Source organism: Mytilus californianus, unplaced genomic scaffold (assembly GCF_021869535.1).
Source record: "Mytilus californianus isolate M0D057914Y unplaced genomic scaffold, xbMytCali1.0.p SCAF_1, whole genome shotgun sequence".
Classification (NCBI taxonomy): domain Eukaryota; kingdom Metazoa; phylum Mollusca; class Bivalvia; order Mytilida; family Mytilidae; genus Mytilus; species Mytilus californianus.
In genome coordinates this window covers 56,498,122-56,515,789 of record NW_026262581.1, presented here as the reverse complement: position 1 = coordinate 56,515,789, position 17,668 = coordinate 56,498,122, and the positions used below count along the sequence as shown (strand labels likewise).

Sequence of the window (17,668 nt, the reverse complement as noted above, 5' to 3'; positions counted from 1 at the left end):
ACATGCCTCTGACTTTAATTTGAATATTTTCTTGATTGATACAACTGTAACATGCAATGTATGCAGTTGTATTGATTTGTCTACATAATTTATCTGATTTGTTGTGTAAACATTTGTGAGCTGCACTTAAAATGTCTTTCAGTGCCATGCAAATTACCACAGAATTTTCACATAAAACTTGGATCACCATGGTCATGGCAAATATTCTTTGTTTTACTTACTATTCTTTGTTTTCCAAATGATAGTTACATATTTGCCTAGTTATTTTGTCTGCTGTAAGATGTTATGAAAATTACTGTGTTTTGTTGTTGTCTAGAATGCTTATATTGATATTAAAATACATTAAGCTTAATCTTGTTAATAGGCTTGAGTGAAACTTCTAGATAAGATGATGATAAATTATGTTGGCATGTTGACATAATGCTTCAATGAGCTTACATGATAGTATTTTTTTAATTTTGCCTAAAAGAATTGAAGATTACTGAAGTCTTGATGTGACTTTTATACTTTATTTTGCATTCTTGGCTTTATTTGGTATCAAAGTCAGTTTGGAATATTCCAGAAAACTTTAAAAGGGACTTTAACGAGGGGTGGGGGGAGTCAATTGAAATAATCAATAGATGGGTGGGTGTATTTTCCAGATGAAATCTTTCAAGAATTGAACTAAATTGTGAAAATTTATTTTTTGGTTGGAAGAGTTTTTTTTTTAAGTACAAGCCATACTGATCTTACATAAAATTGTGAATCAACCTGAAATGTTCACAAAATTTTGTGCAAACTATTTTGTACAAGTAATTTTGAACTGGTTATGCCATGCCTTCGACAGTAGGAGGTATTATGTTTTCTAGTCTGTTTGCCAGTGTCTTCTTTACCCATTAGTCTGTTAAGTCCCTCTGTTTGTCTGAATTTTTTTGTTTAAAAGTTGGTAACAATGAAGTTGTGGTAACATCAATTTGATACTTAGTATGATGTAAATTTAAATTGTATGCCAAATCCAACTGGATGTTTAGCAAGCAATCAACCAATCAGATCCAGGTTTACTGAACATATTACAGTGCAAGCAGGGCTTGGTGTCCTTTGGAAACATATTCTTCTTGTTATTATTTTTCTAATATGTATATTGATATAGTAGCTAAATTAATTTTATGTATATTATTTCAGATGTAAAAGATTTGTAGCTTTGAAGGTTGTGAAGAGTGCCCAACATTACACAGAAACAGCTTTGGATGAAATTAAATTATTGAAATGTGTAAGTTGGAAAAAAGAAAAGATCTAAGAACTGCGTATTATTTGATTCTTTGAATTCAACCGATAAATTAGATATCATGAATAGTAAAATTGCTTCCTACGTGTTTTTATTTTGTGACTGAAATTTAAATTGGGTTCAGTTTACTAAGTCAACTTTTCCTCCATGCGTCATTTCATTTCATTCATGACACAATGTATATTACTCTGTCTCCAAAATTCCCAGTTAACTAATGAAACAAGTCATGCAAACATTGAAAAGCTTAATAGTTTCATCTTTTGTGGTGTTAGCCAGTGTTTTTACTAGTATGTTTCATCTGAAACAAAACAATTTGCTTGTTAGGTGTTTGATTTATGTGAACACAAACCCATTCTATCAATGGGTCATTTATGAGTTTGCTTTCCAGGGTATTGAGACAATGAGTTTTGTCTTATTTCATTGTAACGTCATGATGAAATTAGAAGTCGTAAATTTTATCCTCCTACGCACACAAAATGTATTTATGGGAAGTGATCTTGTATAACTAGTTGACAGAGAGATATGTAAATATTACATAAAAGGATGAAATCATTTGATTGATTAGAAACAATTGATTGTTTTTAACAAAAACAAATATTCATTGATTAATTTGATGTAGGAAGTTAAGCACATGTTGCGTTAAGTTTATTTTAATGTATTTAATATTATATTTTGATGACATCACAGGTGTTACTAATTGAAAAAGAATGACACAAAAAAAAATTAAATGATAAAAAAATTCTAACAGCATTTTAAAAATCGACAACTTTAGTGTAGGTTTTGTTGACATGTTCCACAAAAATAAGAGGGACCAATTGTAAGATCCTTTAGTTGGTTGTTAGTTAGTTGTGGATGGAGTGACATGTCTTTCTATAAAGTATTGTCTTGTAAACTGACATTTTCAAATTCTGGCTCTGGGACAAGTTCAGACTTGTTCATTTCACTTATATATGACAAGGTGTCTTCCTTGATGGTTGAAAGCTGCCTGCTTGTATAACATGTATCCATGATTTATTACATGTCAGTCGTACTGTCAATCTACTCATGAATATGAAACCACAATCTATCTTTAGAATATAATGGCTGAACAGTTGTCTTTATGTATCTTGCCTTAACTTACACCTATCATATCTATATTCATTATTTCAAGTATGCTCAGTTTGACAAAAGAAACACAATGCAAGAGACAATTTTGAATTTTTATTAGAAATTGATGGTCAGTAATTTATCAGTAAAAGGATAGATCAATCGACAATTGAGATTATTTCAATAATTGTGATAATGTTTACCTTTTGTGTAGTATGTTAAGATTGTCACAGGAACATAATGTCCAAATTGTTGTGCTTTTCCATTGTCAGTGATGTTGTTGTGGGAAGAAATATGTCTGTTGTACATTAAAAATATAATGATTGAACAGTTTTCTATCTGTATCTCTCTATACATGTATAGCTGTTTACTGATTTCCTAAAATTTTGCTTATCAAATGCCAAAAAATTTCACCCGAACTATGCATGAAATATGAACTTTAAAGAAACAACAATCAATCGATCGATCGTCAAGTTTCTGCTATGAAAGGGAGTCTGTGCTTCTTTAGAAACATATTAAACATAGCCATGATAGTGTAGACTTGTTGCAGAAGTGTTTTATATAAAATTACAAGAACACCCAGAATAATACCTTACGAAAATCATTGTAATTTTATCACATTTTTTTTTAACATTTCCTTAATTTCCTAAATGGTTCTGAAAACTGACAGTTTGATGTGTGAAATGAACGCCTACAAGTTTTAAATTGTTTTCTCCATTGAGTTGGTAACATGCTATGATAGAATTTCAATTACTGAACTTTGATAACTGTAGAACTAAAAAAACAAAATCTCATTTGGAAATGTTAAAGAATGATTTAAGTAATAAAACTAAACTTATTGATTCCCACGCTTCACTTATAACTGATTTGTACTCATGAAAAATGCTGTAAACGTCATTTGGGAACCATCAGGAAACACATAGAACTCAATCTATTTCTCTTCCCAGAATTGTGAAATGTCAAGTGTCTCTAAATCGAGTAACGGCTTTTATCCCAAAATAGCAAACAATATTGAAATGTTGACATATTTAAATTTTGCAAGTTATACAATTTCACCAGACTGAATTGTTTGAAAATGCTAATTAAAACATACTTTGTTAAGCTATTTCATTTGAGAGAATTTGACCGCTATAATTTATAAATTGTATTAGAAGCATTGCAAAAAATTTTTGTTTACCAAAATCAGTGGACTTGAATAAAAAAAAGAATTATTTTTATTATTTTTTTAAAGAGGGGACTTAAAATATTGCCACAAAAAAATGGCCAAGACTTTATATTAACTTTTATTGACCTTTTTTTGACTATTGTTGGTAAAATTGTTCGTAAACATTATCAATGTCATTTCTATTGTTACTTGCTAAATTGTATTGATCAGGGTTAAAGTTATATTTGTATGAAACTTAGCTATACCAATTTACCATTTTAGTATGTATCTGTCAAGATCTAAGTATTTTATATGAACTCAATTCATGTAGAAATCAATAAACACTTGTTTCAATAAATTTATGTGTGAAGAAATAGATATGGTACAGGATTGATCAAACCTTGAATAAATTTTTACAATTCTGAGTGAAGAACCCAATTTCATCAGATTGAATTGAGAGACAGCACTTGCAAAGTTATAAATACTTTGAGACACAAATTATGATAATTTTCTAACCTTTCCATTTAAGTACTACTTTATTAGTGTTTTATCATGTTTATGGTCTTTATTTTCAGGTCAGAGAAAGTGATGAAAGTGATGATTACAGAGAGAGAACAGTCCAGCTTCTAGATGACTTTAAAATTTCTGGTATTAATGGCACACGTATCCTTATGTTCTGTCAACACTTAAAACTGTTTTTTATGCCCCCACTTACGATAGTAGTAGGGGCATTATGTTTTCTGGTCTGTGCGTCCGCCCGTTCGTCCAACCGTCCGTCTGTCCCGCTTCAGGTTAAAGTTTTTGTTCAAGGTAGTTTTTGATGAAGTTGAAGTCAAATCAACTTGAAACTCAGTACACATGTTCCCTATGATATATGATCTTTCTAATTTTAATGCCAAATTAGAGTTTTGACCCCAATTTCATGGTCCACTGAACATAGAAAATGATAGTGCGATTGGGCAGGTTAAAGTTTTTGGTCAGGGTAGTTTTTGATGAAGTTGAAGTCCAATCAACTTGAAACTTAGTACACATGTTCCCTATGATATGATCTTTCTAATTTTAATGCCAAATTAGAGTTTTGACCACAATATCAAGGTCCACTGAACATAAAAATGATAGTGCGAGTGGGGCATCCGTGTACTATGGACACATTCTTGTTTTCTTTTATTATTGATTCTTTCAACTTATCATGATTGTGTACATTTTTCATACTTTATTTAGGTATATTACATTGTGAAGCAAATTTTGCTTCTGTGAATTAACATGAATTGTATTCATAGTGCCATGATAATCCTGTTTCTCTGATTTACTGATTTACTGCTAATTGGAACTCCGGGGTTAGGAATAACTGAATCAACTTGTGAGAATTGGATATTACTTGATATCAACTGGATATTATTTAATTTAGGGTGAAGTTAAATAATGAGTTGTCAAAACCAAGTTCTCTTATGGTAAAAAAATAATTTTATGGTTATGAATTGATAAGAACATTCATCAAAACATTGTTCTTGTCTTTTGCACCTGAACAGTTAAACGTCATAAGTCCATTTCTGGTATTAAACATTATCATCAGACAGGCTTTTAGTATGCTTCAGGTAGGAGTCAAATTTGACAAAAAGAATAATGTCAGGTGAAACATGCAAGTGTTTTGTATATAATTGATTTCTTTTTGTATTGCTTATTTAGAACACACTCTGTTCAGTGTGATACCAGAAATATCAGTTCATGCAGGGTAAAAATAACAGTCCACACCATGAGAGAATTAATTTTATCTTCTACACTATCAAGTTATGTATAATAAAACGTACATAATTATACCCCAGCTTTAAAAAAGTGGGGTATACTGTTTTCCCTCTGTCCGTCCTTCCCATGAATATTTTTCGCCGCATTTTTCTCAGGAACTACATAAGGAATTCTGAAATTTGGTTTCAGGGTTTATATAAGTCCGCTATACCGTGTGATGCGTTTTCAGATTCATCACTCAACAACTTCCTGTTTACCATCAAGTATTTGGGCAGGGGTATCATCAGTGAGCAGTAGCTCGCAGTTTCACTTGTTTATTTTTTTATGCTATAGAGAATTAAATAAAGTACCAATATGACAACAAAAAGGTTAAAAGTTAAATAAGGTTCATCTTCAACATTAAATGAATGCTGGACAAGGTTGCAATGAACCTTGAATTATAATTACCTTTCACTTTTTAAAAACTACCTGTAGATAAGATAAACATGTTAAAATTTTCGTAAGTAACCCTTTGGACTCTTTTTATACGACCACAAAAAAATTTTGTGGTCGTATATTGGTATGACGTTGGCGTCGTCGTCGTCCGAAGACACATTGGTTTTCGCACCCTAACTTTAGTTTAAGTGAATGGATCTTTTTGAAATTTGACCATAAGGTTAAATACCACAAAAGGAAGGTTGGGATTGATTTTGGGGGTTATGGTACCAACACTTAAGGAATTAGGGGCCAAAAAGGGGCCAAAAATAAGCATTTTCTAGTTTCCAGACAATAACTGGAACGGTGTATGGATCTCTCTGAAATTATACTACAAGTTTCCATACCACAAAGGGATGGTTAGGATTTGCTATGGGGGGTTATGGCTCAAACCGTTTAGGAATTAGGGGCAAAAAAGGGGGAAAAACAAGGTTGTCCTGGTTAATGGACAAATACTTTAGTACAAAACATAATTTAAAGCAGTGTAAGGGAGATAAATCAAATACATCATTGAAATTATCTCCCTTACACTGCTTTTAAATTATGTATAAAGTAATGGTTAATGAACAATAAAGATAATTTAAAACAGTGTAAGAGAGGTAATCCAAATACAACGTTTTGGTTACTTCCCTTACACTGCTTTTAAATTATGTTTAAAGAAATGCATATTTATAAAGGAAGACCAGTAAAAATATCTGCAAATGTTGCATCTTTTTTTTTTACAAAAAAATCCATATGAAAGATTTGACACTATATTTTTAATTTTATTATAAAATAGATTAAGTTAGCACTATGGTAAATTTAAATGGGTAATTAGGGTTGCCAACTCCATTGGAAATTTGAATTGAGATTATGACCATATCTTGAGGGAAAGAATTTTTTTGGGGAAAAAAGGGGGGGGGGGGATAAAAAGAAATTGTGGGGGGTCAATTTTTTCTCATTTCAGATTTCAGAAATTAAAAGTTGGTCCAAATTGGGGTCCAAAATTAAACTTTGTTTGATTTCAACAAAAATTGAATATATGAGGTTCTTTGATATGCTGAATCTAACCATGTATTTAGATTTTTTATTTGTGGACCCTTTTATCAAATTGGTTCATATTGAGGTCAAAAGGGTCCAAAATTAAACTTTGTTTGATTTCATCTAAAATTGAATTATTGGGATTCTTTGATATTCCAAATCTAACCGTGTATTTAGATTTTTAATTTTGGGTCCTGTTTTTTAAATTGGTCTACATTAAGGTCCAAAGGGTCCAAAATTAAACTTAGTTTGATTTTAACAAAAATTGAATTCTTGGGGTTCTTTGATATGCTGAATCTAAACATGTGTTTAGATTTTTGATTATGGGCCCAGTTTTCAAGTTGGTCCAAGATAGGGTCCAGTATTTAAACTTTGTTTGATTTCAAAAAAATTGAATATATGGGGTTCTTTGATATGCTGAATCTAAACATGTATTTAGATTTTTGATTATGGGCCCAGTTTTCAAGTTGGTCCAAATTGGGGTCCAAAATTAAACTTTGTTTGATTTCAACAAAAATTGAATATATGAGGTTCTTTGATATGCTGAATCTAACCATGTATTTAGATTTTTTATTTGTGGGCCCCGCTATCAAATTGGTTCATATTGAGGTCAAAAGGGTCCAAAATTAAACTTTGTTTGATTTCATCAAAAATTGAATTATTGGGGTTCTTTGATATGCCAAATCTAACCGTGTTTTTAGATTTTTAATTTGGGTCCTGTTTTTTAAATTGGTCTTCATTGAGGTCCAAAGGGTCCAAAATTAAACTTAATTTGATTTTAACAAAAATTGAATTCTTGGGGTTCTTTGATATGCTGAATCTAAACATGTGTTTAGATTTTTGATTATGGGCCCAGTTTGTCCAAGTTGGGGTCCAAGTTGGGGTCCAAAATTAAACTTTTTTTGATTTCAACAAAAATTGAATATATGGGGTTCTTTGATATGCTGAATCTAACCATGAATTTAGATTTTTTATTTGTGGGCCCCGCTATCAAATTGGTTCATATTGAGGTCAAAAGGGTCTAAAATTAAACTTTGTTTGATTTCATCAAAAATTGAATTATTGGGGTTCTTTGATATTCCAAATCTAACCGTGTATTTAGATTTTTAATTTTAAGTCCCGTTTTTTAAATTGGTCTACATTAAGGTCCAAAGGGTCCAAAATTAAACTTAGTTTGATTTTAGCAAAAATTGAAAATATGGGGTTCTTTGATATACTGAATCTAACCATGTATTTTGATTTTGGACATTGGACCATAATAGGTAAATTAAAAAAATTCAAGTTCTTAGACCACATTCTTTCTGTGTCAGAAACCTATGCTGTGTCAAATATTTAATAACAATCCAAATTCAGAGCTGTATCAAGCTTGAATGTTGTGTCCATACTTGCCCCAACTGTTCAGGGTTCGACCTCTGCGGTCGTATCAAGCTGCGCCCCAGCGAAGCATTTTATTATACTTAATTCTTTAATAACAAAATTCTACAAACTATATAATTTGATACCAGAATAAAAGTAACAAATGGCCTGTGAAATTGCATTCATTAGACTGTCAGTTTGTATTGATATTTAGATTCCCAAGCAGATAGATATTACCACATTTAGCTCTATATGTAACAGATTTTATGTCTAATGTTTGCTATCATTACTGTGGTATGGGATTGTCAATAATATTCTGATTAGCATAATTTGTTTGTTTTCCTGAAGTATCAATATGACATTGAACTAAGAGTTGGGATAATGGAATGTTCTATCAGGCAGCAGCATGTCCTATAATATGAGGCTTGGAAAAACAAAACAAAATACTTATAAATATTGCTACCTGTCCTTGAACTACAAATCTATAGATATACTTTTTATCACAAGGGTCAAACTTAAAACATTAAGGAAAACACTTTCCTCATAATAATACCCTAAAAGGGAATGAGCTACCAAGGGGGAAATACAATAACCAAAAAAAAACAAAAAACTACAGTACACAAAAAAGTAAGAGATAATCTGTTTGAATTATTTTGACTGGCTCTTTAAAAAAAATTGTGTTGCAGAAAATGGTATTGCAAAAAGGATAAAAAAAAATACAACAAATATCTATACAAAAAATTGCAGGTACATAAAAAATTAAGTTACTGAATAAAAAAAAATTGCTTGTATGAATTTAGATTTTTCTGTATACATATATATATAATTTGTATCTATTTTTGCATTTATCCTCAAGCCTATGTAGAAGACAGATTTTTTTACATTTAATCCTTAACTTCACACAGATGTCTGTATGGTATTTGAAGTTTTAGGAAATAATTTATTGAAGTTGATAATTCGATCAAATTACCAAGGAATTCCTGTGCGAAATGTCAAATCTATAATTAAACAGGTAAGAATGTAAAAAGGTATGAAACCAAAAGAGAAAGTATAATATAAAGAGCAAAAAAAAAATCACAAATATTTGATTTTATTTTTGAAGTTCAGTTTACGGTTATTAGAGAGGCGTTTGATGTTTTTATCAGAATTTCTGTTTGCTTTGTATATAAATGGCAGTAAAAAACCAATAGTGTACATCCTCAATGTTATAACCACATTGACATAAAAGATTGAGATGTGATATTGACTAGACAAGTCATGGTTGAAGAATAACCGAGCATCAACTGAGTTTGAATATTGCTATGTTTGCTTGTTCCATACAAATAAGAAGTATGACAATATTTAGTGTATAAGTTCATTTTCAACACAATTGGCTTCAATATTCATCAATTTTTTCAAATTCATTCCATTTCATGCATTTTATTTTCATTTTCAGGTTTTACAAGGCTTACATTATTTGCATGTGAAATGCAAAATAATTCATACAGATATAAAACCAGAAAACGTCCTGATGTGTGTTGATGACACTCATGTTCGTAAATTAGCAGCTGATGCTTTTGAATGGCAAAAAATTGGTTGTCCTATGCCAGGGTCAGCAGGTATGGAAAGTTTTATAAAGTTTGTTTATGAAAATAACAAATGAATGCAGTTGTTAGATCTATATAAAAAAAAGTTTCCTTCTAAGTATGCTCATCTTATGAGTCTTTCTGTGAGTTAGCATTGATCATTGTCTATTTGTCTATCTGTTGTAGTTGATGACTTAAGAGATATAAAGAGCATAGGGAAAGTTTTAACAAGACGGATAGAATAAATTTCGAAGTCAATCACTGAATAATCCGCAGCTCTTTTTCACAAAAAATCTTCAGCCTTCTACACTGATTTTTCATAACATATAGTATCACTTGAAAATAAACACAACGGACCTCTGATTTTTTTTTTTTTTTAGATCAAATTCAGAATGTTCAATAATTTAACTCTCCTTCCAGAAAATGTAAGAATAGTCTATTGTGTATAAATTTTCATTCATTATCCACCTAAAACCAGATTATTGTGCGTTTGGAGGCAGTAAGTGCATTCATGTGACGAAAGGGTTCACTCATCAAATGTAAGAAAATAAAATGTGAAGTTAGAATAAATCATTCTTTTACTTTGCAGTGAGTACAGCACCAAAAGAGAAACCAGACACATCCAAAATGTCCAAAAATAAGAAGAAAAAGATGAAAAAGAAATTAAAGAAACAGCAGCAGTTATTAGAGGTGCAAATGCAACAAATAGAGGAAAGTCAAATTGATTCAACGGTTTGTAGTCATTGCATCCTTTGTTGCAATTGTAATCAAACCTAGTTGATGTGGTGGTGTAATAGATCTCTTTGTCATCTGACGAAAGTCATGTCACTTCAGTAGCTTCAATTTCTCATTGCTTTCGACGAACATTATTTGGTAGAATTTCTTTAAAGCTAAATTGTAAATTTCATGCTTGCTGCTACTAAATTTGGTTTGAAAGAAAGAGAAACATTTTAATTTGAGCTTTTGAGAACAAAAATTGGTTCTGGTTATTTGATATTTTTAGAATTTTTAATTTAAAAGAGAATATCGGAGAGGTACTTTGAAGTGACTTTAAAATGCCATTTTTGTTAAAATTTGCACTTTCACATTGGAGTTTAACATGGCGTGTCTTAATGAAAATTAACACAATTCTGTGTAGCAAATTTTTTTTAACTACAACTTATTTAGATAGCTGTTTTGAAAATAAATTAATATTTCACATTCTAACTTGGTGTGCAAGAACTCTAAAATTAATGGCATAATATAGTGCTAGCTATTTTTAACACTTCTGGCATTAAGATTTCAAGAGAAACACATTCATTTGACTTTCTGTTTCCTCATGTATTTATATGTATATTTAGAATGTTTTACTTCAGGGCTGTTCCATAAAAGCATACATGGGACCCAGCAATGGCACTTTGAAATCTCCACTTTGGTCGGGTGTCAAGTAGAGCAAAATCTGAATGCAATTATAAGTTTGTCTCTATAGGTGGTTGCCCCATTTTAAAAGTGCCTTCACTGAGTACCATGTATGTTTACAATGAACAGATTTCACTATCATTCAAAGTTTTTTTTTATTTTTCTAGTTGATATCTATATTTATTATTGTGAATATTTTACTTGGTTTTATTTATAAAACTGAAATTGGAGGTTTTTTTTGATAACATATAGAAAGTTTAATATCCCATATTTCTAATAGACCTCTACATTCTATCATTTGATAGATAATTGGGTACCCTTTGTTCAGATTCCTTATTTAATTGTTCTTTATAACAGGAATTCAACAAATAGTTGATTGATCTATTCATTAATATTAATAAATTATCATCATTTATTATATAGGCACTAAAATAATTATTATGTTCGAAAAAATTATAATCTTATTTTTTAATATTTGGTTTATTCCCTCTAGTAAATCCCACATTCTAGATTTTGTTAATCATACACATTTAGCAAATTATCATTCTTCCCTATGCTTTTATCACCTTGCTCAGCTTCTTAATAAAAGATACTATTTTATTGGGTTATAACATGTTTTTTGGAAAAACAGCACAGCCCTATTGCAAATCTACCATTAATAATCTAAAGGTGCCGGTCAGGATGATTATTTTTAGGGAGAAAATTAAGTCTGCACAGTTTCAAATATTTTAGGGCTATTACATTAAAATGAATGCAGGAAGTAGAATTTTATTTTCTGACACATATTTCCATTTGATGTATGCAAAATGACTAAAGACAGTAAATAACTGTGAGTTGATTTTGAAAGTCCTTAACTTCCACATACATTTTGATATAAAAATTCCTTTGCACATTGGGTTCCTTTAAGATCAAATATGGTATCCCAGAGTTGGATGGTACTGTTGTATTTGAATATCCATTTAAAATTTGTAAATTTTTCAAATCTGTTAAAATACCTTGCATTTTGATTTGAATAATTAAGTATCTTAATATAAAAAAAAGCCATTAACCTAAAATATTTCACAGAAACACCATTTTATAGAAGAAGAAACTGACCTTGGTCGTTTTTCTACATTGTGGATGTTACTATCAATGCATTTGATTATCTGACAGCAAAATGAAAACAATGTGTAAAAATTAAAATTTAAAGTGATTTTATTGTCTCGCCTTGACAGAGTCAAAAAGCGAGACATAGGTATGCTGTTTCTGGCATCGGAGGCGGTGTCAACAATGTATTAGTTTGTGATTAGGTCTAGTTTAAGGTGAACCACTAGTGGTTGGTCAACGATATTTGGTATGCAGTTGTATTAGCACTGGCACATCTCATTTCCATGGAGATTGATGGCCCTGCCCCTTTTGCTTAGTTTACATGTATTAGTTTGTGATTAGGTCAGTTTATGGGGAACTACTAGTGGTAAGTCAATGATATTTGGCATGCAGTTGTATAAGCATTGGCATATCTCATTTCCATGGTGATTATTTGGCTCCGCCCCCTTAGTCATGGTCTATTGACTTTGAAACTTTTGCTTAGTTTACATGTATTAGTTTGTGATTAGGTCAGTTCAAGGGGAACCACTAGTGGTAAGTCAATGATATTTGGTATGCAGTTGTTTAAGCATTGGCATATCTCATTTCCATGGAGAATATTTGGTCCCGCCCCCGCAGTCATGGTCTATTGACTTTGAAACTTTTGCTTAGTTTACATGTATTAGTTTGTGATTAGGTCAGTTCAAGAGGAACCACTAGTGGTAGGCCAATGTTAATTGGTATGCAATTGTATAAGCATTAGAATATTTGGTTCCTCCCCCTCAGTCATGGTCTATTGACTTTGAAACTTTTGCTCTTTACATGTATTTTTTTTTATTAGATCGGTTTAAGATGAACCGCTTATGTTAAGTCAATGATATTTGGTATGCAAATTTATTGGCATTTGCAAGTTATGTTTCCATGGAGATTATATAGCCCCACCCTCCATCATGGTTCATTGACTTTGAAACTTTTACATAGTTGACAAGTCAATGTTTGTGTTTAGGTTTGTTGAAAGGGAACGACTTATGATAAATCTATGGTATTTGGTATGCAGTTGTATTAGCATTGGCACATCTCATTTCCATGGAGATTGTTGCATGTACCTTCAGTCATGGTTCATTGACTTTGAATATTTGCATAACTTACATGTTAAAGTATTGCTATTTTAATTTCAACATTTGCATTATCAAAAGAACAAAAAGGCGAGACATATCTCTGTGTTAACAGTTTATTGGTATAATTTTGGTTGTCAGAAAAACAAAAAAACAGTTAGTTTTTTTATCTTTTTAGATTTGCATTAGAAGAATTTTTAAAAGTGGAATTAATTACCTATGAAAAATTTTATTTAATTTTTTAATTTTAGATTGATGGATAATTTCTAAATTTTGACAGTTCTAAATTATGAAAAATATACTGCAGTACAGTAGAACCTGCAATTGTATAGTACTAAAAATTGTATTTTGTTATTGGTTTCACATCTGACTTAAGATTGTATGTTGTATGTATGTATGTATGTAGTCATTGTATTTGTGTTGATGAATCTACATCTCTGTCACAGAAGTAAGATGCATTTGAATTAATTTCTTGGCAGGGAATATTGAATGTATTATTTTGACTGTTATTTGATTAAGATAACAACTTAGTATAAAAAATAAGAAATAATTTACTTTAAAATTGATTTTTATATTTGATATATATATATATATATAGAATCTTATGAAATTCATAGAATATTCACATCTTCAAAAAGCTGGTAAACCATTTGCATTTCTTGATTTTAATATTAAGCATTTATATCTGTGTCAGTGTTGTGCTCTTATTGTTTTGCTATGCACCATACAAATATCAATCACATATACCAAAAAATACAAATATTTAAAAGGAAGAATATAGCCGTCAGTATTTTTAGTTTTAGCTTACTTATAGGAAGACTAGTTACCTACTTTCAGCATGCAAGTTTGTAAAGTAAATAATTTTTCTTTCAAAATTGTTTTCAAATTATACATCATAGGAGGTAAGATTAAAAAATTCTATGAACGTTTGAAAAAATAAAGCAGACAACAACATAAGGTAGGTAATCAGAAAGTGAATAAAGTGTAATTTGTCATCTTTATAGATATGTTTTGAATGCCAAAACTGTGAAATTGAGTGATAGAATGACAAATTATTGATGTATTTTAACTTTACAGATGACACAGAGTGCCAGTATCAACACTTTTCCTGAAGGGAACCCAGGAGGAGAAGGCATGGACCAAACTGATCAAGACAACACAGAAACCAGCGATCTGCCAAATTCTGAAACTTCAAGTCTTAATATGCCTAGCTCTGAAAGTTCTAACCTGATATCACCGATTTCGGACAGCTCTAATCTTATTTCCCCAACTTCTGAGAGTTCTAATCCTTTGCCCAATAGTGAAAGTACTGTCCCTAGCTCTGACGCATCACCTGTGATTGAACAAGCAAATATAACCAAAAATGATAGTGAAATAACTATTACAGAATCAGATAATAATAATAAAGGTAAATATGAAGTTACATATCATGGCAAGTCAAGTTGTTGGTTGGTATGATTGAGGCATTTAAACCCATCTTAAAACATGTTTAGTCCAATTCTTTCAAGTCATAACTTTTTAGAAATGCTGACATATTTTTGAAATAGATGCAATATTTGATCTTTTTTGCTGTTCTAGGAATGCTGGGTCTTTAAGTACTTAGATAAAAAATATAATTGGTTATTGTGTTCTATTTTGTTTGCAATATTAGAAAATATAGGATTATGGGGAAAATCATTTAAAATGATGTGTGTTATGGTGGTATGCAAATCACCCCTCCAAATTACATTTATTTATTGGAAACTTTTTTGTTTGATAAGACGAAATATTCATCCCCTTTAAAGCGACTGGATTGATGTAAGACAAACTTGTAGCTAGTTTATTGAATTCAACATGTTTTTCTTTTCAGTGTTTGGATTCATAGAAAACACAAAACTGAAAGAAGTGATTTTGAACAGTTTCCTTGCTATACCTCTGCTCTACAAGAGTTGATTAATACATAATACCCATGCTTGTTTGTTTTTACAATTAGCTCTTTTGTGAGAAATTTCTGATAATTGGTTAAAATTAGGTATTGATATGTGTAAGGACTAAAGGTCATCTTCTTTTAGTCTAACCTGGTTCATGGATAGCAGCATACACTCTTCATATTTCATGATATATCATAAACAAATTTAATGTTTAGATTTTTCAGCATCTCTGCATCATATTAATTTGATATGTGGAATTTAGTGTTATGTTAATTGGTTGTAAGGTGTTATGCATTTTCATGGTTTTGGTTCACCTTGTTCCTGGAAAGCAATTTTTATACGACCGCAAAAAAATTTTTGTGGTCATATATTGGTATGACGTTGGCGTCGTTGTCGTCGTTTTCTGAAGACACATTGGTTTTCGCACTCTAACTTTAGTTTTAGAGAATGGATCTCTATGAAATTTTACCATAAGGTTCAATACCACAAAAGGAAGGTTGGGATTGATTTTGGGGGTTATGGTACCAACAGTTAAGGAATTAGGGGCCCAAAAGGGGCCAAAAATAAGTATTTTTGTAACTTCCAGACATAACTTGTGTGTTAGTGTATGGATCTCTCTGACATTGTACCACAAGGTTCCATATCACAAAGGGAATGCTGGGATTGATTTTGGGGGTAATTGCCTCAAAACTTTAGGAATTAAGGGCAAAAAAAGGGGCAAAAAACAAGCATTTTTCTAGTTTCATGACAATAACTTGTGTGTAAGTGTATGGATCTTTCTGAAATTGTACTACAAGGTTCCATATCACAAAGGGAAAGCTGGAATTGAGTTTGGGGGTAATTGCCCAAAACGTTAAGGAATAAGGGGCCAAAAATAAGCGTTTTTCTAGTTTCCAGACAATAACTTGTGTTCAAGTGTATGGATCTCTATGAAATTGTACTGCAAGGTACCATACCACAAAGGGAAGGCTGGGATTGATTTTGGGGGTAATTGCCTCAAAATTTTAGGAATTAGGGGCCAAAAAGGGAAAAAAACCAAGTATTTTTCTAATTTCAGGACAATAACTTGTGTGTAAGTGTATGGATCTTTATGAAATTGTACTACACGGTTCCATATCACAAAGGGAAAGCTGGGTTTGAGTTTGGGGGTAATTGCCCTAAACGTTTAGGAATTTGGGGCCAAAAAGGGGCCTAAAAACAAGCATTTTTCTAGTTTCCAGACAATAACTTGTGTTCAAGTGTATGGATTTCTCTGAAATTGTACTGCAAGGTTCCATACCACAAACGGAAGGCTGGGATTGAGTTTGGGGGTGATGAATCACAAGGGGGTTCAAAAAATTTGGGGGGGGGGGATTTTTTTTTCCTTTTTTTTCTTTAAAATTTTCCATTTTAAATTGGTTATTTCTGATTTATATATAAAAGCAAATAATAATGATATGGTTTGAATAGGTAAATTAAAAAAAATTTAAGTTCTTAGACCACATTCATTATGTGTCAGAAACCTATGCTGTGTCAAATATTTAATCACAATCCAAATTCAGTGCTGTATCAAGCTTGAATGTTGTGTCCATACTTGCCCCAACTGTTCAGGGTTCGACCTCTGCGGTCGTATCAAGCTGCGCCCAGCGGAGCATTTTATTACTGCTATAATTACCATTTTGTGTCATATTGGAATTCTTGTTCCAAACTTAGCAACTTTGCATAAAACTTTTGTTTGATTCACTTTGTTTTAAAATGTGTCCAGTAAATATTTATCTCTCTTTTACTTGTTTTCTTCAGTAAAACTGAACTCAGAATAATTGTTATGTAGTTGGCCAGTAGCTTGACAGTGATGAGTTGCAACATTGTTTGCAATTTACAAATTTGTCAGAATCCTACTTCCTGTTTATCGATATATTGAATTTTTCAATATGTTGAGTGAAGTTTTAAAAAACACACTTTTTTTAAGTATTACTGTACAGAATGACTTCATACTTAGTCCGCAACTTTTCAGTGATGAGTTGAAATAATGAATTGAAGTAAAAAAAAAATAAACATTTTTTTTGTTTTTCAGTTAAAGAGAAAAATATTGTGAATGAAACAAAAACTGAAAATGCAAACGAAAAGGAAAATAATGTTGAACACAACTCCACTGAAATGTGTCAACCAGACATTATAGACTTAAATATCAAGGAGGTTGAATCCAAATTAAATGTGGAAAATGAAAAGAAATCAGTTGAAGAAGGACAACAAAATTCAGAGGTTGTACACGATGCAGGTGATGTTCCAATGTGTAATGGATTTGAATCTCAGAACGGTGATGTGAATACAAACTTTTCTAGTAAATGTGAGACAGCAATGGATCAAGAAGTGCCACAAGAGGAAGCCCAAGACAATAGGGGAAATAGACGCTCACACAGTCCTAGTAGTCAGACACCCAGTGATAAAACAGATTCTTCAAGTAAGTATCTGTGAGGTGTAATGTAAAAGATTATGAAAAAATCTCACTTTAGAATTTTTAGTAAAAGGTGATCATCTAGTCTAGACGT

At 31.3% G+C, this 17,668-nt stretch overlaps 1 protein-coding gene across 5 annotated transcripts in view; it reads left to right on the top strand.

Moving 5' to 3' along the window:
- The window catches only part of LOC127721988 (SRSF protein kinase 3-like), a 60,041-nt gene that overhangs the window by 34,879 nt on the left and 7,494 nt on the right, over positions 1–17,668 (top strand). For 4 of the 5 annotated variants that reach the window (XM_052228851.1, XM_052228868.1, XM_052228859.1 and 1 more), the window contains 7 exons: positions 1,162–1,249; positions 4,070–4,157; positions 8,993–9,099; positions 9,523–9,685; positions 10,242–10,384; positions 14,308–14,638; positions 17,194–17,580. In XM_052228851.1, coding sequence (XP_052084811.1) covers positions 1,162–1,249; positions 4,070–4,157; positions 8,993–9,099; positions 9,523–9,685; positions 10,242–10,384; positions 14,308–14,638; positions 17,194–17,580 — 1,307 coding nt within the window. The remainder of the gene's footprint in view (positions 1–1,161; positions 1,250–4,069; positions 4,158–8,992; positions 9,100–9,522; positions 9,686–10,241; positions 10,385–14,307; positions 14,639–17,193; positions 17,581–17,668) is intronic. The other variant, XM_052228842.1, reaches the window with a different exon arrangement.